Source organism: Gymnodraco acuticeps, unplaced genomic scaffold, assembly GCF_902827175.1.
Source record: "Gymnodraco acuticeps unplaced genomic scaffold, fGymAcu1.1, whole genome shotgun sequence".
NCBI classification, from domain to species: domain Eukaryota; kingdom Metazoa; phylum Chordata; class Actinopteri; order Perciformes; family Bathydraconidae; genus Gymnodraco; species Gymnodraco acuticeps.
This window is the reverse complement of record NW_022990583.1, coordinates 1,313,491-1,340,860: the sequence shown is the minus strand read 5'-3', so window position 1 is coordinate 1,340,860 and position 27,370 is coordinate 1,313,491. Positions and strand designations below refer to the sequence as shown.

The 27,370-nt window shown below is 41.7% G+C and overlaps 1 protein-coding gene across 1 annotated transcript in view; it reads right to left on the bottom strand.

Moving 5' to 3' along the window:
- Positions 1–27,370, bottom strand: part of nphs1 (NPHS1 adhesion molecule, nephrin) — a 53,513-nt gene that overhangs the window by 25,848 nt on the left and 295 nt on the right. Inside the window, exons 2-8 of the mRNA XM_034228201.1 lie at positions 24,305–24,398; positions 19,318–19,512; positions 16,225–16,347; positions 5,124–5,246; positions 4,333–4,414; positions 1,991–2,094; positions 155–276 (exon numbers count right to left, since the gene is read on the bottom strand). Of these exons, the coding sequence (XP_034084092.1) occupies positions 155–276; positions 1,991–2,094; positions 4,333–4,414; positions 5,124–5,246; positions 16,225–16,347; positions 19,318–19,512; positions 24,305–24,368 (813 nt within the window). The 5' untranslated portion in view covers positions 24,369–24,398. The remainder of the gene's footprint in view (positions 1–154; positions 277–1,990; positions 2,095–4,332; positions 4,415–5,123; positions 5,247–16,224; positions 16,348–19,317; positions 19,513–24,304; positions 24,399–27,370) is intronic.

Genomic DNA, 27,370 nt, shown 5'->3' with positions numbered 1-27,370 from the left:
TCGAAAATTAGCACAGTCCCATATGGCGTACTAAATAAAGTACAGAAGCTTCTAACAAAAGGATGCTTACACTGCAAGTTGAATAAAAAAGCTAATGTTGCCAGTGTGACAGTGTGTTCCAGAGCCTGCTTAACAGATGGTGCTGAAGATTTACCTTGGTCCATTGGAGAGTGGCTAGGGGGTTTCCACCATGAGACACACACTCCAACACGAGCGTTCTTCCCTCTTTGACTTCCTCTCTCTCTAGACCCAAAATAACTGGAGGCTGAGGTGGGTCTGCCAAGAAATGAGAGACACAAATAATTTGGCCTTTACAAAGGGGACTTACATAAATGACGGTAGAAAGCAGAAGAAAAAGAGGGTGAGAGATGAGAAAGAATGTAGTAGCTTGGCAAAATGGGGATGGAATGACCATCAAGAGAATAACATAAAAAAGAAACTGCACTGCGATGAGAACACTCTTGGCAATTGATAGGGAGCATCCGTATTTGTTGAGACAGGGCCAATAAATTGGGCACAATCAACATGACTGTGGGATAAGAGGTCCAGATCTGATGAAAGCATTAAGTATTAAGGGAGCAGTGAGCTGGATCCAGTCCATAAAGATAACAGATGTTCAAACAGTAATAAGGCAACGTGAAATATGAATAAATTAGAGCCCCCTTGAATAAAATATAGGCAGTAAATAGGAGAGGACGGGTCTTTGTTATTGCTGCAATCAGTTTCAGAGAGCAGGCTGCGGACTCTGGGCCAGTGTGACAAATTGCCACCTTGCTAACAATCTGGTTGGCTGAAAATGGCCACCGCGCTGGCTTTGATGGGCTGGCATGCTGAGTAAGACTGCAGCGGTGGTCCCGAGTTCTGCAACATTAGCACCGTGCCTATGTTGTTTAATACAGAGCAGGAGACGGAGAGGCGGGAGGACTGCTCACGGTTATTGGTGGTTGTTGAACCAGCAGCAGCTGTTTCTAATGTGGAAGAGTATAGATAGAGACAACATTACGTTTTCTAGTCAGCCTGTGGATAATACGGCAGCTGAGCTAGTGAGCGCTCACTGCTAAAGGTGTCAGCAGCCCTGCTCTACTTTAATCAACAACATGATTTAGGCAAGGAGAAGCAGGTGGGAAAACTCTCGGGCCTAAATAATCAATTACTTCAACTGATCAACAGAGTAGAAAATACTAAACCAACTGTAGTAAACATTAGCTGCCATGTCACACTGTTTGTGTGTTGCCTCTACAAATAAGAGGAACAAGAAATACAATGAGAGCCAGAGACAGCATATGTGTCAACTCACCTTCGTGTGCTGCAGTAACAATTGTTATTATATAATGTCACGTGGTTTGTGATAATAGCATAAAAGAGAAAAGCAACAGAAACGGCCTCCCCTCCTGCCTCAGTGGATTCTAAATGTAATTTAAGCTGATGAGCACAAAAGTTTGCTAGGTTAGTTTTGTAGGATTCATTATCATTAACTGTGGTGGCCTCAGCATCCCATATTAGTTCATATTACTTTATTATTTAAATTGCAGGTCCTGAGGTCTCACTGATATAATCCCTCTCAGTTGGTCTCGTAAATAGTTGATGGGTTTCGGTTGGAAATAAGGGTGTAGATCATTTTAAGAATACTGAATAAAACAGTAAATATAAATTGATTCACGGCACCACTGTGGACTAAGCGGTTTTACAGTAAGAAAACCAGAGACCTGCTTCTTTGTTCATATTCATCTCAGCCCACCAGGGGCAGCCGTGTGAACTGGAGGCAGTCACACTCACGTTGCCTTGAAGTAGGTGTGAGTTTGCCTTCAGGTTGAATGCTTCTCCTTGGACTGCTAACACAGACTGATTGCACAAGGACGGTTACCCTTGGGCCTCCCCAAGGTTGGGTTCCTGTGTGGTTGACTGTGTTCGTACACGAGGGCTTGTTTTTTTGTTTTTTTAAAGAAAAGGGGTGTTTAGTGTCAGTTTAAAGACAGGTTGAGACACTCACAGTGCACCTTCATGGTCATTGTGGTCTCCACAGGCCGGAAGAGGGCGGGGTTCTGTGCATGACATGCCAGCTGCCTCCCGTTGTCAGAGCTCACAGCAGTGACCCTTTGGGAGGAAACAGAAACACAGACAAAATGAGAAGGTGAAAGGACTTGAGAAGAGTTAACATTGAGCCAGATGAAGTTTTAAAGTTGTCAAATGACAAAAACACTGATGTTGACATACTTTTACAAGTGAAAGTACTGCAGTTGATCCTATTCGGTAAAAGTATAGAAGTTTTATCAGTAAAATGTGTTCTAAAATATCAAAGTATAAGTACTTGTTCCATAGTAAAATGCCTCATGTGACATGTGATATATTTTTTAAATGTCTTTTTTAGATAGTTAAAACTGGTGCATCAATGTGCATTTGCAATATATTGTTAGCTGGTGGAGTTGGAGATCTTTTTCATTAGCCTCTCTATACAGCTAGGTAGTTTAGTCCAAGGGGCAGCCGGGTCACAATACAAGTCTGAGGGGCTGTGAGATGGTTCATTGGGCAGGATCGAAGAAAAATAACTTCTGGTGTGTCGGCATGTCTTTGACTTTTTCGCTAGTCTTTGTTTTGTTGCTGAAACATTGGATGGATCTAAACCATCTAAGGCAGGGGTCACCAACCTTTTTAGGATGAGGGCTACTTTCAAAAAATAAAACAAGTCGGGGGCTACTTTTACTCCTCTTTATTTTGTTTTTTGCAGTGTATATATGTATCACATTTGATCATTATTATATGCTGACCTTTAACCTTTGTGTGCTGTTTGGGTCTGTGGGACCCGTTTTCAGTGTTTACTAAAAGAAAATGTATGCAATTTAATTATTTTAACCTGCTTTATTTGGGGGTGGGCCTCACATCCTCCAGGGGGGTCCTCACCTCCTCTAGGGGGGTCCGGGGGCATGCACCCCCGGGAAGATGTTTTTTAAAATGTTGAAGTGAAATGCATCAATTTGGTGCACTTTGAGCACAAAATGAATTTATGGATACAGCTCTCAACACTCATGAAAGGGAGCTGTTTACTTTTCAATACTCCAAACATCTTTAGAATATGATCACAACCAATAACAAATCATTTAAACTGTAGATTCTGCCAGAAGGAAAATCAGCGGGGAGGTGCCACATTGCTTTTCTTCCCGACTGCAACACTGGTCCCGCAAATAAAGCAAGAACGTGATTGGTCAATATTCATTGTGGGGGTGGGGGAGGAGGGGTGTTAGATAGATATAGAGTTGTAGTAAGTAGATAGAGTTCGCTATGATTTAGGTTTCGTTTATGCATAGGGTAGATTCTTTTAATTACATTTCCTTTTTTGTTTTGTGTATTTCATACATTTTGGATTTGCTTGGCGAGCTATTTTTAGAACATGCCCCGCGGGCGACTCACGTTGCCCCTGCGGGCGACTGAGAGCCCGCGGGCACCGTGTTGGCTACCCCTGATCTAAGGAGAAAAGAGGAAACATTTCACTTTTTTTTTACTAATAAAAGTCAAAGAAAGTTTAATCGAAACATAAAGCCCAAACTACGCACCAAACCAAAAACAATGTGTTTTAGCCTTTCATATATTTGTTTCCCAATGAATTTATTTAATTCAAACTCATAAATATAACTATAGTGTAGTGAAGTAATTATTGCTACTATTTGCCTCTGAAATGTAGTTAAAAGTAGTATATGGCCAAAAATGGCAATACTTCGTACAGGCTCTTCCAATTACTTCTTGAGTGAATTTACTTTGCACTGCTGTGAGGATTGAAAAATGCCCTTTGTTAGGTCCCTTCAATGCAGTGGTTTAATTTTGAGCCTAGTTTACTCTCTCAGTTCATGTCTTCTATTTCAAACTACAGCAGAATGTCGGCTGTAACGATCACACATGGCCCGCTGCTGCGAACGCTCAGTGTGAATATGAGGAAGGGGCATCAATTTTGCTTAAGACCTCGGCTGCTGAACAACGCTGCAGCTCCTCAGTCCCAATGTTATCTCAGGATATGACAAGAGGTTATTATCTTTGACACAGAGGAGACAAGCAGGATTAAAGTAATCTATGGGCCTGTTTAATGTAAAGGCACCTGGCGAACCTGCGAGGATCGGATCGGTCTCGCTGCCGGAATGTAATTTCGTGCATTTGACAAAGCTAATTTAATCGCACAGTGCCAAGTAACAGTTCGCTGTGTGTAGAAATTCATTGTGCTCGCTAAAACAGAGGGAGAGAATAAGAGCGGGGTGAAAACAAGGAAAAGGAGAAAACAAAGACAGACTCGGGGAGATTGAGAATGTAAGTGAGGGCAATGAGTTTGGCAGGCGGGCGAACACATACGTTACTTCGGCATGCGTGTTCAGGAGCTTATCCTTTGAGCCAGACATGGTGAAAGACTGTGCACCTGTCAGATCCACTCCATCTAAGAGACACAATGGGGGGAAGGAACAGAAAAAGGGAGAGTGTAAATGTGTTCATGTGAAACAGAAACATCAGTGTTATTCTCGTAGTGGGATCGTAAATACTGAGATATGATGGACATGTGTATTTCTGCGTGTGCAACAATATATGTGTCTGTTTCAGTAAACATTACCCCTGTCTCAACCTATTTTGAAATCGAAATCATACAGCGGTATAATAAGACCAAAACATTTGTATGTTTTATGGAAACAATAGGGATGTACATTTTGACATGAACAAATAATGTATATATGTTAGAACTACAGCACTACCCTGAGACTAATCGACACCAAGGAAGAAAAATAGAACATCACTCCCCCTCCGCTTCAGCAATATACAGTATAATAGGTGTGACGGGGGAGCAAGAGGCAAAGATAGAAAATGGGAAAAATGCTGTTGTTCTTGTGAACAACTACAAAACTTGTGACACATTCTCTGCACATGCAATCGTATAGTCAGTAGAAATTGGAAATTCAAATGTGAGGCTATTTCCTCCCACACGGTCTGCTACTTTCAACACTGCCATTCAAAGACTATGAAATAAGAGGTCTTTACTGGTCTCATATCTTACAGTATCTTCTCCAATGTTTTTTATATTTAAATATTCAGGTTGCAACCTATAGTTCTAACCTGTCAAACTTAACGTTTCTGTCACATTTGTGGCGACTCACCTTTATAGAGTGTGATATCAGCCATGGGCTTTGCGTCAGGGGCGATACAGGTGACCGTGTACTTGGACCCTGCCACCCAGGGGGTTGCCATGTCCACCATAAGGTACGGCTGGGAGGGAGGAACTGGATGAGAGAAACAACAGCTCAAGTTTTATATGTATTCAATCATTTACCTAATATCTATCAGGCTAATCTCTGGTTAGAGGAAGCAGACGCTGTCACAGATGGATATTGGCCGATGCAATGATATAATAATAAGCGCTGGCAACATTTGGAAATGACTGGAATGTCACGCTGTCAGCTTTTGAGAGATTCACTACAGCGAGGTTTGATGTTCTGTTGTGCTAGAATACAAATTGTGGACAAAAAGAGAATACAGAGATGAAATGGTGATGAAACCGATCCAGTGCTAATCTATCATAGCAAACATCAAACACTCCTCTTCTCAGATCACCCCCGAGCTAAATATGTGCTTTCTGGACTGATCAAGGCAGTATTCACTTCTCTACTGTTCTACTCTAAAACCCTTTTATCCTACCATAAATAGGAATGCCAGGAAGGAACAAAAAACAGCTTTTAACACAAGGGACTGGAAATTGTTTGGCAGTAAATTGAGAAATCTGTCACCAACTAACAATCAAAGAGATTTCTGCTGATCTTTGAGATACTCTTTACCAAGACTATCAATTCAATCATGCACAAGATACAGGAACCTGATTGTCTATTGTGCCAGATTTAGGTTAGCCTGTATAATTACATACTATGGGTACTGTCAAGATAGTTTGTCTTTCATCAGAGATCAAGTGCAAAGGCTGACGTCAGAGATTGAACTGGGAGCTCAAAATGCAGGATAGGTAAACATGTGTGAGAGAGACATGAAAGCCTCTGGCCGAAGAGTAAAGAGGTATGGCCAGAATGAAAAGTGAGCGTAAGATAAGCTGCAGAGGAGAGCAGGAGCACGAGGATACCTGCTGCTGAATTCTGGGATAAATCCACTGCTAATGTGCGGGTAACCAGCTGGAGCACAAACAACCACATCAGCAAGCCATTCTGCTCATCTTCCTCTTTAGTCACATACAATCAATTCCTGTCCACTAGGAGGAGCTGTTGCTGTGTGCAGGGCCGTCCATTGGCTCCAGCCTGCTATTGAGACAGATGAGATGTGGCTGCAGCTCCAAACTGATTTAAAAGAAGCAATTGAATCTGTGTGGACTGTGATGGGTTACCCAGAGCACTGCAGAGGCGCGCGCTGCACTAATGAGATGCATTTGTTTGTTTCCCCCCCCTCTTCCCTGAGAAGATGACTGGGCCATGCATCTATTGACAGCCCCTGCACTCTCAATCTACTCAGGCCCGCACCATTCAACATAGCGCATCACTTGTTGTGCTCCAGGAGTGTCTGGCAGCATAACAAATCCTAAAATAAGAATAATGATATGTTCACAAATGAGGCAGGCAGGTATTTCATTTTTTTCTTCGCTCGCTCATTCTGGTCCTCTTATCTCTCATTCACTCCATCATCCTCTCTCTAGCATCCGGAGCCCACCCCCCTCTCCCCACGCTATCCTTCTTGACCACTGCAGTTAAACTGCAGGAGTGTGGGGGGAAGGTGTGTTCCAGCTTGCACTGGGAATAAAAGGCTGCCATCCATCACATCAAACAATGTGACCCAATCAGCTCAGTCAGGATGAACATTTGTACAAATGTAATAGCACATGTGGACAACAACAACACACACTCTACAGTATATTCAATTTACTGGACATGCACTCAGAGCAGAAACAGACAGCATACAAGCTGTTCTCAGAATTAACTCTTTCTGCCCCTTTCTTTTCTAATTGCCTGTCGGCTTTGTTATTTTCTCTCCCTGTCTCTCCCTATCTCTCTGCTTTCTAGTCCTATCGCTCTTATTAAGGTACATATATGAACAATAATAGATAGGTACGCAAAGACTTGCTTCTGCCGTTCAGACGAGAAACAGTGAGCTGCGAAATGTGATTCATTAAACAAATACAGACGGATGGATGGATAAGGCAGATAAGAAGCAGATTAGTAGACACACATCAATATGCATATCCACCTATCTTTCTCTCTCATTCACGTACAGATGCACACACGCACACACACACACACACACACACACACACACACACACACACACACACACACACACACACACACACACACACACACACACACACACACACACACACACTGCTCCTTTGCATAAAAACACCCTAAAGTAAACTCAAGTCTACAGTTCATGTATATTTGCATTCACGAACCCACTGACAAAGATGAGTGTGTGTGCAGACAAGCAACAGGGGCCAGAGTGTGTGTACAGTAAAATGTGATACCAAGCTGATTCTGTAGAGAAATGATTGGAAGAGGCCCAGAGGATAAACCAGTCTCTAAAAGGCTTATTATGCTGAATTAAGAAAAATAATGGAGACTGAAGATCACACAAACACAACTTATTGGTTTTATCTCTGCATGACAAAGATTGGCTAAAGGCAACACTTCCATGTAAAAGGATAGATTTGTGTATACACAAACACACGGTTTCTCACACAGATACGCACACATTGTAGGTCTCAGGTGTGTGATCTCTGGCTATAAAAGCCTCTGAAACAGTGCTTTTTTTCCAGTGTTCCCTTCCTCGCCGTCTCCCGTCTGTTCTGGGGGAGAAGTAGAGCAGCAGCCGTCACGCCACTCCTCCTGAACCAATACTGCTCTCTCTTAGCCTTTGCTCTCGGTCCATTAAAAAAACACCCATGACCATTTACCAAAAATAATTCACACATTCAAGAATAGCAAGTATCCCTTTTTTAATTGATTAAAAAGAGTTCAAATCAAACGAGAGAGACAAAACAGTTGAGTTGTCCTTCTAGTGTCTCATTTGACCATTTAGCAGGGCCTCCTTTGCTAATTGTCTGTTACCATAATAGGCACACCGTAACACCACTGTATAACACACCATCACCTGATGGGGTTACATCTTGGGTAACTGTCAGAACTTTCCATGAACGAAGATGAATAAAGTCACTATGTTCTGCGTTGCGTGTGCACCCATTTATAAGTTGTTCCATTATTCATAACAGGGAATCGTAAAATGAAGGCTCATTATATACTCTTCAGGTGCTAAACTCATTAGCTACCGCAAAAACCTCACCATAGCCCTCGTTCCTAAAATGTCCTCTAACCTCCAACCAACACTGATAATAAGCTTACACACATGGGCAAACACGCGCAACACGAAAGCACTCACACACACACCTCTGTAAGACCCAACTATGGCAACAGAATGAGTAACGCAGTCTAAAACCGGAAGACATCAAATAACTGTTTTGAACATTTGCAGGAGGCATCTGTACAGGCTGGCAATGCAGAGACGGAGAGAGTTGTTCATTAATAGGATTAAATACTAAGGCTAATGGTGTAAACCGAGACACAGGATGTGTCAGGTATGTGACAGGCACGGTGCAGGGTAAGTTTTAGAAGAGGAGAGGGTTACGGCGGAGGGGGTAGAGGTTGTTATTGTCATGGATTACTCACTGCCACTTGATCTGCCTATTGCGGTAATCCCCTATCTAAGCTCTACAGGAAGGCAAAAACACACAGGAGTTATGTTGCACCAATGGAAATGTCTTGAAAACATCTCTTTGTAAGCTCATGGATGGGGCTTATTGACATTTTTACCCCCATCCATGATATTCACTGCCTGTGGTGATTCATCTTGAATTAGCCAGTCATGATAGCATTCCCTCTGACCCAAAAATCCAATTATACGACCAACAATTTCTGTTCTGTTTTCACATTCCTCCCCTCTCCCCCACTGTATCTCCTCATAAAGAGTTTATAGTGTTTTGATTTGATGCAGGGCTTGATGGGATATGGCCATGGTTGGCTGGCCAGGGGTGTGGGGCCTTGGGAGCTGTAGTTCTGTGATGGAGAAGTCTGTGGGGAACTCATCAGAAACAGTGCTCTTCAAAGGAATGCAGTTTCCAGTCCCAGATCAGCACTAAGAGGAGATTGAATTCATCAGCTCATTATCAAACCCCAGATTAGTCACGTACTTTGAATCAGTTGAGTTGGTGGGGTGGAACAAATGACCCTTTAGGACAGGGGTGGGGAACCTCCGGCCTCCGGTCCGTATACGGACCACGAGACCATTTGGTACGGCCCTCGAGGCAATGTATAAACACACGCAAAACAACGAAAACAATTAAAGAAATCTAGACCGCAAAATAATTAAACAAGCGAGTGCCTGTGTTTCCTGGCCACGGTCAGGGTCCTTGAACACAACACAAGCCTAACGTGTCATCACGTGGTATATGTCTCGCCTGACAGGGGAGTAGTTCTGACGAAGAGCACCAGAACCACGCTCCGCCCCTTCAAAAATGGCAGTACGGAGCCGTACACATGCCGCAGTTTTTGCGTGGCTGTGTCTTTAGTTCTAAGCCCAGTGGCCCCGAGGTCCCCCCCCCCCACTTAAATCATGTTCACATGACAGTCTCAAGGAGGCAAGAGTAAACCCTCTCCTAAAGAAACCCACTCTCAACCCGTCTGATGTTATAAACTACAGGCCTGTCTCTCTCCTCCCGTTCCCGTCTAAAACACTTGAACGCGCTGTCTTTAAACAACTCTCCTGTTATCTCCATCAGAACAACATTCTGGATCCGCACCAGTCTGGTTTCAAGGCAGGTCACTCCACAGAAACTGCTCTCATTTACCTCATTCACACCAACGGTGTTCCAGGGCCGGTTCGGAGCTGGAGCTTGAAAAGCACCAGGTTTTCCTCTTCACACCGCAGCGGAGCAGCCTCTTAGCTCCGGAATCCGGTTCGTTTCAAGCACCAAAAAATTGTCCGGCCAGAGCAAAAGCACCGCATACGTCACGCTTACGTCGAGGCGGGGGCAGGGGCGGGATCAACTCCTGAACAACAACAAAAAGCCGGCGTTGTATCCAGTTTGTACACAACGATGGAGAAACTTAACAAGCAGCAGTGGTCCACTGAAGTGACCAGCTACCTACTGGGAATCTGGTCTTCCGAAGAGGTACAGAGGAAGCTGGAGCACAATCGGCCATTGTTGTTGTTGTCGGTGTCAGCTGTGAGGGGTTTCCTCGCGGTTTGGCTTTATGAAGCAGGCACACAAACGGTTAGTCATGACGCAAACGATGACACAAACGATGATGCAATGACGCAGCACCAGTCGGACTCTGGGCAGTGTGAAAAGAGCCGGAGCTAAACCGAAGAACCGGTTCTGAACCTGAAAAGCTCTAGCACGGAGCTTGAACCGGAGTTGCGTTGGTGTGAATGAGGTAATTGCAGTCTCTAACATGGGAGCGATGAGGAGTGAGGCAGGGACGAGCTCTGCCTCACGTAAGCCCACAGTAACTGGCTGGAGTGCGGGCACTAATTTAGCGCGGACACTTATTTTGTGAGCGCGCTCAAACCAGTTACTGTGTGGTAAGGTGAGGCACAGATGAGCTCTGCCTCACCTCAGAATGCGTCACCTCACGGAAACTGGCTGGAAAGCGGACCCTAAGCGCATGCCTGTTACCATCTCACTGTAGGTCACCAATGTAATGTTTGTAGATCCCTTTATTACATTTATCCTCGCCATCCATAGTCTCTAAATAACTCATTTCACGTATGTATGATATTTAGGCTCGCCGTACAACGGCAATGAAAAAAGCACCAGGGGAGGCAGCCATAACCTCTGCCGCACTGAAGGGGGCGCACATGAGCCCACAGGTCCTTGTTGCTACTGTTATTCTACGCAGAGACGGTATAGACGCGAACAACAAACTAGACTTTTGAAACTAGAGGAAGATAAGGAGGACTTTTACAAAAAAGTAATAGAGATTGTTGTCCAGAAGGATAGCATGGACTTCATCTTCAAGTCAAGGTAAGACCACATTGGTAATGAAAATTGGTTCTTACTAAGAAAGAACAATCCAATATTTAGATTGTGGGTATCCTTTTGTTGAACGGTCTGTTTAAAATGAATCGAAACATCAGACCAAAATAGCTTTTGAAAATAACAGAATATTTCGATTAAGGTCAGAATATAATATTTGTAAATCTGACTCCGAAAGAGTCAGTGCCTCACCAGCCATGAACCTCACCGCACGTCACTGATAGACTGTATGGTTTCTGCTCATGGTGAAGCAACGTGTCTGCGTGTTAAGGTGGAACCTGAGCATTCACGTTGATCACCTCTCATTATAACTCATTATAAATCTATAAAACTATAAATATTAAACTTTACTTCACGTGTTCATTTGAGAACAGCTGTTACATACCTAGGTGAAGGTTACAGTTCATTTAAATGAAAGATACAACGTTACTCCACACTCATGGTTCAGTCCACCTTAAGAAATAAGACCGACCTCGGAAGCAGTTGTGTTTAAAAAAAACCTTTATTGACACGAGTACACTTTTTTATAAGAATATAACTAAACCACAGAAATGACTCCGGAAAAGCTGCAGATAGAGCCATAAGAAATGAATGCAACTGATTTCATCCGCGCAGTTTGGCTTTATGAAGCAGGCACGCAAACGGTTACGTCATGACGCAAACGATGACCAGGGCTCGAGTTTAAGGGCGTCCCGTCGTCGAAAAAAATAGTGTCGGGGAGGATAAAAAATAATTTTGGGACGAATTTGGGACGAGAGTTAAAATAAAAATACCCTGCTAACTCTACTACAAACGGCGATGAAAATGAAACCGACTGCACGTTTTGTGTAGCACACAGTTATTAAACCTCCTTGTCAACATAAACACACAAGCACAAAACATTTAGCAACCCGCGAAATACACACACATGTAGCTACAGTTGTGCCGCTGGCTGTTAGTCAGCCGCCCAGCTGGCTGTGCCCGCGAATTTGCGGGTCTAGCTATGTACTGAGTGTGTATTTCGCGGGTTGAGTGATGTTCAATGACAATGTCATCCCGTGGAGGAATTCTGAAATGTTTTACCGTTACATCACAAAAACGCACCGCAGAACCAGACCCCGGAGCGCCGGCCTCTTTATTTACTTACTCCTCTTCATCCCCTATGAGTAATAAGGCTGAGATGAGAACCCTCCATCGTATTTAGTCCTTAGCAATATGCTGCGCCTCTCCCCATGTAGGGATGGGTACCGAGCCCCGGTATTAAACGGGCCCCGGGACGGAATTATTAAAGACAGTGGTAACGTTAAGCTCCGACGTTATCGGACTTTTTATCGGTACTGGAGACATTTAAAAAATATATGTCATATGTATTATTGCTACATACACATTATATCGCAGTTTTAGTTTCGCCAACTCCGTTTCTAATATGCAATAAGACTACAACATGCGTCTATGATGTATTTTCGAGCTTTCCAATCCAGACGAGATCTCTCTCTCCCGTCTGTGTGCGAGGGGGCGGGGCCGTTTGTAAAGGTCTCCTGACTGTGTTACAGACTGTCATCCTGGTTAGTGGTTACTCTGGGTTCTGTCTTCAGGACAGTGTTGGATTTTTTTTGATAATTGGATGGGACTTGATTGGATTCAATATTAGAGTAATTTTCTCGTTTGTGTGTTTGTTTAAATATATTTGGCCTTTGTTTATGTGATTGAATTATTTACTCAAATAAAAAGGTTGATGAATTATCAACTAATGATTTGTATGATGTTTTATTTATGTTAAAGGTCACTTTGAATGATTTTAACTAATGATAATGTAGAAAAACTAAAAATGTTAAATTCGGGACGGTCCACATTAATTTCGGGACGGCTTAGATTGTATTTCGGGACGGTTCCGGGAGGATGGGGAAAAAAGTTAGTCGAGAGCCCTGACGATGACGCAACGACGCATTACCAGTCGGACTCTGGGCGGTGTGAAAAGAGCCAGAGCTAAACCGAAGAACTGGTTCTGAACCTGAAAAGCTCTAGCACGGAGCTTGAATCGGAGTTGCGTTGGTGTGAATGAGGTATCTGAGGAACTGCACACTGCTAAAGCAGCCTCCCTCTCCTCTGTCATCATCCTTCTGGACCTGTCTGCTGCATTCGACACGGTGAACCATCAGATCCTCCTTCGCACTCTCCAAGAACTTGGAGTTTCAGGCTCTGCACTTTCCTTCCTCACCTCATACCTCAAAGACCGTAACTTGGAGAGGGTCCGAGTCCGACCCTTGTCAATTAACTACAGGGGTCCCTCAGGGCTCTGTTCTTGGTCCCCTCCTCTTCTCCTTGTACACAAACAGTCATTAGCCCGCATGGTTTTTCATACCACTGCTACGCTGACGACACCCAATTAATTCTGTCCTTTCCACGCTCAGAGACCCAGGTCGTCGCACGCATCTCTGCTTGTCTAGCGGACATCTCTCAGTGGATGTCTGCTCACCACCTTAAGCTCAACCTTGACAAGACTGAACTGCTTTTCCTTCCGGGAAAAGATTGTCCCACTCTTGACCTAACAATCAACATTGGCACCGCTGTTGTTTCCCTGACTCAGACTGCAAGGAATCTGGGTGTGACCCTAGATAACAAACTGTCCTTCACTGCAAACATCGCTGCTACAACCAGCTGCTGCAGATACACGCTTTACAACATCAGGAGGATACGTCCCCAGCTGACCCAGAAAACAACGCAGGTTCTGGCCCAGGCTCTCGTCATCTCACGCCTAGACTACTGCAACTCCCTCCTGGCTGGTCTACCTGCATGTGCCATCCGACCTCTGCAGCTCATCCAGAATGCAGCGGCTCGTCTGGTCTTCAACCTTCCAACATTTTCCCACTCCACGCCGCTCCTCCGCTCCCTTCACTGGCTTCCGGTAACTGCTAGAATCCACTTCAAGACAATGGTACTTGCATACCATGCTGCGAATGGATCTGGCCCTTCCTACATCCAGGACATGGTTAAACTGTACACCCCAGCGCGTGCACTATGCTCTGCATCAGCCAAACGACTCGCTGCACCCTCGCTGCGAGGGGGACCCAAGTTCCCATCAGCAAAAACACGTGGGTTTGCTATCCTGGCTCCAAAATGGTGGAATGATCTCCCCATTGAAATCAGGACAGCAGATAGCTTGCACATCTTCCGGCGCAGACTGAAAACTCATCTCTTTCGACTCCACTTCGAGCGATATAATTACTAACAAAGCACTTATATACTAATAAAGGACTGGCTTACCTAAAGCCAGTTGAGTAGCATTTGAAATGTTTGGCTCTATGAAACCTGATGTACTTATATGATTCTGTTTTCTTCAAGGTTGTGTCTTCCTGGTAGAATGTACTTATTGTAAGTCGCTTTGGATAAAAGCGTCAGCTAAATGCAATGTAATGTAACATGGATAGGAAACTAAATACATTTGCACACATCTTGTGTCCATATCTTTCTGTTTTGGTGGTCATGCCACAACAGTGCACGTGCATGCAAGCGCGAGTCATGGTAAGATATCTGGATTAAGAGGTGCTTTTCTTTGCACAGCATGAAAGAAAGGCCAAATGAATGGGCTGTGATTTTCGTATTTTTAAGCAGAGGTCAATAATTTGTACGGCCCTCAGAGGAAAAAGGTTCCCCACCCCTGCTTTAGGACCAAGGCTGCAGAGTGCTTTTAAAAGGCAGTCGCCTCACTCTTCGCCCTTTGCAAGAGTACAGCTGTTACTGTCCATCTTAAAAAAGTCAACAGCTGGAAAGTGTTCCCAAGACACTGAACAAAAACACCAGCTGACATTCATATCTGAGCATGTCAGGCACATGGTGGCAGTAGGTTTCAGTCATGGTAAATATGAGTACCAGTGATCCCTGATGCAACACGAAACATAATTCCCACACATTTTGACCTTTACGACATAGCCTAAGGCAATCTTGTTGACTTTGTGTATGTGGGCGCATATGCAATAGGCAATTCAGAGGTAATAACTGTGGGAGTCAAGCCTGCTGTGGCTGCAGGTGTAGGCCTGCTGTAGAACATGAGACTGCTGCAGTGTAGAGCAGAACGTAGCTATTCAAAGGAGACGTCTGCGCTCTATGCCTCTTCGTATCCCACACCACCCGCCATCCCTCCCACCGGCCCATTGATGTCAGAAAAACCTGCTTTCTTCCCAGAGGAGAGTGAGGCTGCTATAATCGCCACGGCCACCCCCCCACCCTTTCCAAAAAAAAAACCCTCTCCATGGTCACCAAAGAGAAAGCCGGAAAGCAAGGGAGAGGGGGAGAAATTGTGCAGAATGGGGGGGGGGGGGGGGTGCAAGCAAATGAACTGCGCCTGGAGAAGAAAGGTTCTTTTAGAGTCCTTTCCTTGCCACATATGGGCTTGCTCCCACAAGCAAGAGGGATAGGGAGAGAGAGATACCGGGTGGTTTTAAAGGTGACAACAGGTGGTCTAATATAGTCGCACAATTACATCTATTCAAGCGCATGTCTGAGTAGGAACTTTTCAATCACTTCTGATATAATGTATTCCTGTGAAAGGGAGAGACGTGGATCGCCCAGAGGCTTGCCAGGGAATCCAGGCTGTGTTAGCACTCTGTATTGTGTAGCTGCTTGTTCAAGCCAAAGACCTACTGGAACATGTGGGGAAGGCATGATGCGTGTGAAAGAAAGAAATAGTCTGAAAAGTTATGAAAATGTATACTTTCTACATGGTTCATACATGCTTCAAAAACAGTGCATGAAGGCAACCGCTGAGATCTACTGTACTTTACTTTAAATGTAGTCTCCAAATTCAAGTGTGTGCTGCTGTAAATGCATAATCTTAAACAAATTCAAACTTTTTATCAATAGAAATGAATATGTAACAGCTCTTTATATGCTGATTAGCGGTCAGGAGGTTGTGTATGTAAGTGGAGTATTGAGAATGCTCACTGTGCCTACATACAACATTTTGTTACATGTTTTCCTGACATACAGGGATCAAGCACACTCTGGCAGACAATTATCCAGATCAATTATGAGTGATGATGCAGCACAAAGAGCAGGTGAGATTTTCGTGAAGTTGTCATTTTCCCTTTGCGAATTAGTGAGTGTGTAAGTTATTTTAATCATAACTAACAATACTTTCCCAGGTACAATTTCATAAGCCCACACATCCCCTCTGTTCACACTTCCATGGTTGTGCTCACTTAACATGAAGATCCATGCTGTGCTGGAAATGATAGCTTGACTGCTATCAGATCGTCCCGCTTGACATTCATATGAAGCTTCATCTTCCAGCAAGGTCTTCTCAATCTGCAGATGATGCTGTCCTGAAGAGGAGAGGGAGAGATCGACGAGACACATTATGTTGTGATAAGTATGTTCTCACTAAAAGCATAATAATAACAGAAAATAAACGCTTGTTTGGTTTTCTTCTCTACTCCCCACTGAATATAGCACTCACTGTTCAGCGTTGTTACATGTGTATCGATAAATGCCTCCTGCAGGCTTTATTTCTTCTGTAATTTCAGGGGGTCTGAATTATAGGCAATTTTCAACATGGGAAATGGGAAAATTAACAATAAAAGCAATTTGTACAATGACAGTCTCGCTTTTCAATTCAATACGGTAATATCCTCTACTGCTGACGCGTGGGTATTTGATTTGATTATAAATAGACTATTTTCATATTTCTGTAAAATGGAAACATCTCACTTGCTGGGAACCCCCCGCTGCAGGCACTTCCATTGACATGCAAGTGGTTGTCTGTACTCATAGCCGAGGCATTTTGTTTAGAATGACTTTCCAGCATGGTAAACGAAATTAAATTCCAGATTCACAACGCCAACCGAATAAACCGTCTATTAATTGATGCCAGGCAGAGTCCTTCTCTCGGTATCTCTCTTCTGATTGTCTGGCATGCCAAAATGACTTGATTTGTTTGATGCGTTGCCATAACCTCTGGGGATTAGATGATGTTCAGTGTTGGTTTTTCAGCTCCTGATTCTCTGGCTCGCTGCCTTCTAACATGTACAAAATAGTATCTTGGTTTGACAACCACCCTGGCCAAAAAATGCATGTGTCAAGTAAGCTGGCAAGATAATTAACACCAACCAGAAGCAATTTTCACATCTAAGTTATCATTGAGTGCAGAGAGAGAGACATTAAAGTTATTAATCATATTCCTCTTTCCTAGAATTACTCATAAATAGTGCAATCAAGTTGTACAGAGTGTGTATTTATGGTAGTGGAGATGGCGGATGGCTGCTTCCCGATTTGCTTATTTGTCCATTATTCTGTATTTATTTTACTTCACAATTTTGGGATACAGTAAATCTACATAGCCATTATGTCAGCAGCAGTGTACATTCTCTCCTCTGCAAATCTGCATTTTTGTATTGGCGGTAAAGCTGGCAACACGTATTCTTACATAATTAAGAGAGGCCAGTCCCAATGGAAAAGGAGAAAAAGTGTAAAATGTTGATCTTGATGCGGGGTCTTTAAGGCAGCCGGGAATACTTTGTCTCACTTACTTTTTTTTGTAGTTTGTTTTGAAAAACAGCCTCCATTTTACAGGGCCATTCATCCTTTCAGAAAGTGAATAGTGGTACAAGCTGATTAAATATAAAGTATGCACTTCTTATTCTTAAACAAGAATGTATAGAATGCCACAAAATTAATTAAACCTATTTTTATTATATATGTAAGTAGTATGACCTACTTGTTATAGAATATTTGTTCGTTTTCTAATACATTCTAGTGTTGCCAACATGCCACAAACTCTGAATATTGATGTGTGACTTTGGTGTTTCACTTTATAAATGCTGATATTAGAGGAGGAAAATGTGCACTTAGGGTAAATGTGATGACATGAGACAAAAGAGTTCATTAATAATTACATTTGACCTGATTGATTGATTGCATGACCAGTACTGTATATAGTGCCTTGAAGCTGTTTTATCTGTTGTTCTTTGTGTTGGTCTTTGCAGTGCACAACATTGTGCACATGTAGATGCATGAAATCCTACAGTAGATCTAGCCTCGTGTTTATACACATTTACATCATTGCTTTCTCTTGTTGAAACTAAGGGTGCTACTTAAACTGTAAGTATATGTTGAAATCAATGCTGGCCTCTTCTGTTTTTGTAAATGTGTCATTTCAGGCTTTTTAAGCATCTATAAACATCCCTGATGGGGACAATCAGCAAAGACTGGTGGAGTATCAAGTGCAGTCAAGTGCCATCTTAACGATTTTGCTCTTTCCGTGCAGTGTAAAGTGATTGCATACATCCGTTTGCAGGTTTTGTTTCTGCAAAAATGTACCTGCGTTGATGGGTTGTTTATTCATGACTGTATGTTTGAGTGTTTGACAGCTTGTGTGTGTTTGTGTTCCTTATGTGCATGTGTATCTTTTTTAATGTAGTTGTATGTCAGGTAATGCTTACCGTAATTTGCTCACTGAGGACTAATCAGCTGACAGACATAATTTAAGTATTTTATGTGTTTGTTTTTATGTTAACTATAGGGGTTAATAAATATAGACAATGCGTGGTTTGGCATGCAGTGTCTATGTGTCGCTGGCGATCTCCGACACTGAGCAACAGTGAAGTGCGGCTGATCAGGAACAGATGCTCTTCTCTTACTCTGGATTGCTGTCTAATTGGCTATTACTTTTTATAGACTGTGTTGCAGATTCTGCAACACACTTTATTCCCTGCCACATTTCACTGATTTGCTGACACTATCACTTTAATATTTTGTTCTGTCTTCACATGTGAATGACAGTGTGAGAGGCTGTTGACAATCTCATCACCTCCTCACTCCTAGATGCTCCCAGTATAGAGAGCCAGTGTGGCATAAGGTTCCATAATGTCTGTGTTGTTTTATTACAGCACTTTGAAGCCATAGCAACAACATCATCCCATTTACTTTTAGAGTAGCCAACACCAAGCTGCACTGCCTCCTGAGCTGACAGCAGCACTTCACAATTAAAACTATTTGAACTATACTGTATGTCACAATAACAAAGCAGTACCCTGGATAAATCAAATACTGACAGCCACAGTCTTTCTGTAGCACACCATCATTTCATTTATTATTTCCACATCTGAAATTATTTTAAGGCACACACGTTGTCTTGACCGTCGCAAACGTCATTCAACCATTGGCAATTTAAGATGACTAGTTCTGTTTTTTTTTTTTATTCGTGTTTTTATTACACAAGTTCATTTTTTTAGCTTGGATGGGTCCATCAAATCCCAATAGGCCATATAGCTTATTCTGTGAGTCTCCCTGTTTACCTCTCTTGAGGTTTCCAATCATGCTGTAGCGCTCAAAGCCTGGCAGCCTTCTCTGTGGTCCCAGGAGGAGGCCATCTTTCACCCACTGCACAGTCCCTGAGGCCCGCAGCACCTCACACCTCAACACAGCTGTGGCTCCCATCCGCACAGTGAGGTTCCTGGGCTCAGTCCTGAAGGCCTGCTGGGCATGCGTGCCTGGAGACATAAAAAGGGAAGAGGGGGAAAGGACTTTGAGTGGAATGTTAGAGGAGGGAAGGGATGTGATGGGATTTAATGTAAAAAGGGGGAGAAGAACAAAGGCAAGTGAGTATTTTTGAGGAGTGTTATGGAGGATGTAAAAGAAGTGGAGGGAGCATGCCATAAACATACACCACAGGGAAGCAGTCTTGCAGTCTTTTGTCTGAGAAGGCCCCCCATTGTGTCTGGTCACATTATTCATGCTGGCATATGTTTTATTGATGGGAAACTGCAGTGATACGGTCCTGAAAATGAGTCAATAAAGTAATTACTGCGAATGAAATCCCCCTCCAGCATGCAGATAGGGTATTGAGAGAAGGGAATAAGCATGGGGTATCAGAGACCTTGTTCACCTGCGGTTTTTCTTTAATGTCGATGTCCCACCAGCTAATTCCTCTTGGGAAGAGTAATGATTATCACTTTAATCCCCCTTGTTTGTCATAGGTGGGGTTCGCCATCCTTCAGCCAGGCTCTTCGGTGACATTCCTTGGTGCATTGCATTTAAGTCAGGAAGTTAACCTTAAAACAGGCAGTCCATGAGCTTCTAAAAATGGGGCTAGGATTATTATACATAGAGTGTATGAATAAATTCTGTTTAAGGAGCCAAATGCAACTGAAAACTCCAATTAATGGCAAATATCTGAGCGTGAATCTCGTTCAAACAGTGCCCCACAGAGAAGGCAGCTTGATTCCGCTAGGCTGTTTGAATCTTGACCTTCATTGAGGCAATGACCAAGTTGTTTGTGAAGTGCATGCTCTGTTGCGTCTGACAACATGAGTGAGAGGCAGAGCTCTCAGATCAAGGCTCAACCAGTCACCTCACGTCAAATATGAAGGGCAAAATTGGCCATTACAGAGGATGCATACCAACAACCAAACACAGGAGAACATTTGCATACAGTTTACATAAATGAATACTCAACAATAATCTACATTCGCTTCAGAAATAGTAATAGGCTAGTGTATTATTTATGAAATATAACAATACTAAGTACAGTATCAAAATGTAGTTATAGGAACCCTCATGAGAGCATGTCACTTTTTACATTAAGAAATAGGCCCAATGTACCTCTATACAAGATATTTGTATGAGCCCTAGATCGTACCCTTGCTCAGTTTATTACATCCAAGGGTTTTGCTACTTAAGTTTTGTGTAAAACAGAACATTGGAAATAACAATGTTGGACATGTTATATTCACCATTTACCCAGGTTTCTTGTTCTATTTGAAAAATGGTAGAAAGAGGGGGCGACTTTTTAGTGAGGATAAGTGTAGTAGTTGTTGCTAGCTTGATGTTTAAGTTGACTATAATGCTACATAGTAGTTTCATAAAAACGTATATTTAACCTCTGTAGAGTTGTTTAACAGAATAAGAGTAAACCAAGAGCTAATGAACATAAGGTTTATGTTTACCTGAAGTAAAACTTATGGTAACATCGCACACTAGCTGCCATGAGCTAACTTGCTTATGGTTAGCTTATGGTTGCTATAGTGTGCGCTAATGTTACACAGCCTGTGTTAATGGTATTACAGATTACTGGCACTGCACTGCTTGTGCTTCCCTCACCCTACATTTTAGTAAGTCCAAGATTCAAATTGTAATGTTTTTCACAAAGATAAAACAAGGTAATACCCATAGGTAATACCTCACCATGTGTGTTGTTTCCTGATAGTTGTCCCACTCTACCACTCTCTCCCTTCCCTCTCAGCCAGTCTGCCTAATGATGATGTCTATGTCTCTAAACCACCGGAGTCAGTTGTAATGAAGGGGAATTCAATGATCCATTATCATCAATTGGCCATTATTCTGCATTTTAGACTTGTGAGTGACCACAGTGTTTCAGTATTATGTTTTAGGGGAATTTCTGATAAAGGGGGTAATTCTCTGTGAGTTTGTCAGTGCGGCGGCGGCGGCCACCTCTCAAATTAAGTATTTGACCCATTGTTGATAAAGAAATATTGAATAACTACAAACAGACATTACAAATGTGAACAGTTGTTCACATTAAGTGTCTCAGTAAGCAGGTGTGCACAATATTATCTGGGTACTGAAACTTCGGCAGCTAAACGCAATGCAGTCATCATTAATTGATATTATTAATTACAGCTGGGCTTTAATGATCTGATCTGTCAAAATGTCTGCAATAGAATATGTATTTAAGTTCTCTATTTAAGAGTGGATAGCTACCTTTACAGGTATATGCATTTCATTTCTTAACCCTGATTTCTTAAATAATTTTCACCATAGTTTGTAAGAGACTATGTAGGCCTATATTCTTTCCAGACAATATTTCACGACCTCTTCAGCAACAGCATATACCTCACATTCCTGAATTCACATATAGTATTGTCTGAAACAGTGGTTCCCAACCTGGGGGGAGAAGATCGCAGGGGGGGCGCCAGGCCTCAGATGATTTGAGGCCAAATATCATATTTGGGTCATTCCAGAATTGGAGGACAATTTAGACACCAACATTTTTGAAAAATGAACCTTTTATTTTGTTCATGTATTTAGGAAAAACAGATAATAAACCATCAAAAAAAATGATTTGCCCAGCTAGGCATCAAATTAATATGTTCCAATGAAGAATTACCCCTGTTACTCTAATTATAGCAGGGTTGAAAGTAACAGGGTTGAAAATCAATGCTAATTTGAGCTTTAACCTCAGGAATTATTGCTAGATGTAGCATGTAATGCTAGTTTCAAGGCAAGGACAAACTTGGATATCTAATGCAAGAAAGATAACTTGTAAATGAATATGCTTTATTCTGATAATATCAGTAACAGGGTTGAGTGCCACACTCTTTTAAGACTGAAAAGATTGTAAAAATATGAAAAATAAAAGAGAGGACTTAGTTTTGGTCTACCCATGGCACTAGCACATGGCTTGCTGATGTCACTTCCACTGTGTCATCTGATTTACAGTTTTTTCACTTCCTGTGCCAATCTAAAAAAGTTTGGGTAACAGGGTTGAACGCATGTTGAGGGACACACCTTCTGTGCAAAATTACTGTTATCTATGTTATATGTTTATGATTTAACAAATTGATTTGACCATTACAAGAGACATATATCAATAGAATAATACCAACAAAAGTAAATAAAATCCCTATTTTAAATGTTATATTTGACATGCAAGTTGGTCACCAAGAAGCGGGGACAAGAGAAAAATGCCATTTTAGGGGATGTTCGAGAGCTATTTGATAATTTAAATAATATTTTGAAACCACTTTTTCTACAACTTTATATACATTTTGTCTCAATACAAGTATGTTTAACACAACAAGTGCATGTTTTAACATTTTGGGCATGGATTATTAGATTTTTTATATGGGGGACATGAAATGTCCTCCAATTCTGGAATGACCCATTTAGACTTTTTTTTTTTTTTTTTACCGGTCTCCTCCATTTTGTAGATTATTTACGACTTTTGAATCCACATCGGAAAAATCGCATGTGTTTTAAACAGTTTAATCCCTTTGTGAATTGTTTCCACTTCCGCGCCGTCCTTTAATTTCTTCATACAGCGGGAATCCAAATGAATTAATCCTGAGTCCAATAACCATCAAAGTCACTCCATAGTGCTCCTTAATTACGCTTTCATCCTCCTTTAACAAAATACTTCACATTCATAGTTTGTGACAGTAGTTGTAGCATTTTTGAGACTTTTAAACTTTAATTATCGCTTTAATGACTCCTGTTGGAAGTCACCCCCCCCCCCCCCCCCCCCCCCACACACACAAAGGGGGGACGGGACTTCCAACAGGAGTCATTTGGGGGGGCTCTTGGGAAAAAAGGTTGGTAACCACTGGTTTGAAAGGTGTCTGACCTGCTAATATGTGTTTAAGGCTAAAAGAGATAATTATATTATATTGGCAGATATCTTAGGGGTATGTTTGGTCCATGAACTTTTATTAATCAGCATGGTAACTTAAGAGGGAATACTGTGCAAATAATACCAGGAGCAGAAGTTAAGTGTTTTATTTATTTTCTCTATAAATAAATTGAAGCTGGAGGTGAGATTAAGAGGAACATTCCAAGTGTATATAAAAAAATGCTAAAGATGACATTCACAACACCATACCACTCACATTGGACAGATTTACATTGAGCTAAATGTCAATATTGTCACATGGAGTAACGCTTCTGGCCATACTACGGTTTAGGCAGTATTTGGATTAAGCTATTTGCATAAAACATGAATACCCTGAGACAGAGTTCCCCCTGTGACCATGAATAAATTGGTTAAAATGTGTTTTTCTACCTGTTCAAAGGAAGAATGCTCCCCAAGCAAAAGAGGCTAAAAAGGAAGCTGATGTTGTTTTTTCTATTTGACTAAGCAATAGAACAGAGGAAGGGAACAATAATGATGTTATTAGTTTGTCTTAATTTTCAAGCTGATTTATTCCGAGGCTGAAAAAGTGAAACGTGAAAGAATAAAGATGCTCTTTGATACTGCAGTAAATGTGTTTTCTTAGACTAGATTTTCACAGTTTATGATAAAGAAATAACTATAAGTTAAATGTGTTGGTTAAACTGGCTTAATCTCCCCGTACAACAGTCACTGTAAACTGTGTGACTTGAGAAGGTTACACATACAAACAAGCAAACATAAGCTATTATATTACAGGGGAAATTCAATAAAGTTGAGGTTCCCCCTACTCAGCTGAATGCCCTGAACATGGATGGGTCTTGAAAAGGCCACAGTTGCTGTAATGATAGCTTCATGGTGACATTTGATTATCTTACCCAAGATGAGACAGAGAAAGGGTAGAGCTGAAGGAGACACAATCCATGCTGACATGAAGTCCATTTCACCATTGGCACCTGACCTTCGACAATCCTGGAACAACCATGAAAAAAAGGACATGAAATATACATAAACTCTTTGAACCCACATGAATATAATAGGCATATGTTTTTCAGAGGAAATCACAAGTGTTGTAAAAAGAAGCTATCAAATTAAAGGGGACCTATCATGCAAAATGCACTTTTGTACATCTTTTATACATGAATATGTGTCCCCGGTGTGTCAGGGAACTCACCAAGTGTCAGAAAACACAACCCTCTCTCTTTTCCTCCATACCCACATCTCTAAAAACGGGGCTGCAACGGATCTGATACAGACTGATCCAGATTTGAAATATCTCTGAGAAACAAGGAGCTCTGCCTATATGGGCAACTCTCCACCTATCAGGGGAATGGGGGGTTGCCGTGGCATGGTAACAGCATGGTAACATGACACTCGTGCCTCGCCCCCCTCCTTTGCCAGGGGGGCGAGGTCAGCTGCAGCTCATTTGCCACAGAATCAGCCCTTGCAAAAACAGGGCTGGAATAGAGCAAATAGAGCAAAATGAGGCATGGCTAAAAATGCATGATCTGTTTGATATTTTGGAAAAAAAACTTCACAGACATGTTTTGTATAGGTATGGCCCTACAATATATTATTCAAATATAGCATGATAGGTCCACTTTAACATGAGTTCTAAAAATGTGCTTCTTTATTCTCAAGATTTTACTTTCCGACAACTTACTGTAGTTTGGGTCTGCTATTTACTATTCACTTTAGCATCACATCTCACAAGCTTCTGACAAACATGATTAAAACATAATTACAGGAGACCTTTCAGATTAATTAATCAGTTATTAGTCCATCAATCCTGCATGAGTGTGCAATGAAAACATAAACAAGTTAAAGAAAGCTCCAAGGCAGATTAAAAGGTCTTTATAATAGTCTCATCACAATTCAATAGCACAGTATTAGTTTCCCCAACATGGTGTTAATAATGTGTCTTTCAGATGGAAACGTTCTCTGCTTGAGTGGCCTCAGTTTGCTCAGCTAGTTTTAGTCCCCTGATGAGTCACAAGAAGAAAACAACATCCAAAGGGCTCTACATTTAAAAATGGTGGGTTGTTGTTATGAAGACCTCTGTTGCTCTTTGCGGCATTTCATCTGGCTTCTCTTTGCAGAGAAAATCAGGATCAGCTCCAAAAGTGTATCTCTAATAAGTCCTGATAAATAGGTAAACATACCTTTTGCAACCAACTTAAATCAAACAAATGGTTTCATGAAAAGCAGGAGATGCCTTTAATAGGTTTAGAAATTAAATTTCTACATGGTATGACAAATATCAACAATGTAAATAATATAACATTTGGAGTGAATAGAAAAGGGCCTTCTTTAGAAACACAGTCCAATACCATAATGGTAGCATATCTTATTTGCAATGGCAATAATGTTTGTTAGTTGCCAGAACTATGCCTTAACATCACAAAGGGTCATGTTTAGTTGTTCTGGTCCTTGCATGGATCACAGGACAGTTTTGGAATTGAGTCCATAGGTCTTGCTGTGGCTCTGTGCACATAGCATCCAATACTCTTCCTTATTTGACCTGGACAAGCCCTCTGTGGATTTTAAGTCAGTTTGTAATCACTTCAATTTATCTGCTGCAGGAGTGGAACAAATAATAGTGATTTACTTAATTGAAAACTAAATATTTTCTCATCTGAATAGACTAAATGAAATGAAGGGAACAGCTCTTTGACGCATCTCCCTTCAGTCGATTAGTTGCACTTCAATAGGCTTTGATAAGAATTAACTCACACTCAATTATTTTGTTGATTCTCAAAACATTTGCGTATTTCAGAGGCCCCAGTATACTTTTTCAACACACAAGGGCAATTACCTCCTTCTTCAATGAATATAATTACTTTCTGAGGTTAACAGTGCCCGTCTTCTCTATTTTTCTGTCCCCTTTAAAGGCTTGTGATGGTAAACATAAACACAATCATCATATTCTGCCTCTGTTACTATTTCTTCTCGTATGCATAGTAATTCACAGTTATCCATTTTGGTAAGCGGAACTGGAAGACTGTTTAGACCCCCCCACATTCCAATAACATAGTCAATACACTGCCATATTTGCTTGAAAAAAGAATAATGACAGTTGCAAGAATTTTTATTTGCTGAACTATGGTCATTTCTTTGAATGAAAAATATGGGATGGTGTAGCAGTTTTTACATATCATTTAATGGTTGCTTAAAATGTAACATTAGATTAATAGCACATTGTGTAGCATTTCATTTGTCTTCCAATATAAAAATACTTTTTACTACAGCAGCACTGACCTTGTTCATCACAAGCTTCTTACAAATGCAAATTAGAAAGTTTGATTTGAAATGTGATTCGCTTTCAGACACAGGGCTTCCACTCTCCCCACAAGGGCATTAGAAGTAGCTGAACCATTCAGCGTGACCCCGACAGGTATATTTTTAATGGCGTCTTTCATAACATCATCAAACGACTCAATACACTCAATTCTAGACCAATTTAACGTGAAACCCCATGATATCAGTCAATGTGCAGAAAATGAAGTTTCAACCCCGTGCAGCCATCCATTTCAGATGTGGTCCTACATCTTAATACCAGCCTAACTTCGTAGCAATCTCACCAGATGCCTGTAGCTCCAATTACTGTAGCTTATAAAAGCTGTCACTGCTTTAACAATGAGCTGCTGATAAAGTGGATGTCTAAAAGACAAATATTAGATTATCAACAGAATCTTATCACATCTGAATGATTGATTGAGTGTTAAAACATGCCATTCTTTAGGCATTTCTATTCTTAGACAGAATAGACCTCAGCCTTGAGGATAGACCGGCTACATCATGCAGTGTCAGCCTGGTTCAGCAGCTCAGCAGCTTCATATGTCTGGTGCAAATTCAAGGCACACAAGGAAACCCAAGATAGGTGTTAGTGTGCTTTGTCTCCACTCTCTTCAGCTTGAATTGCTCAAGTTTACTGGATTACTCTG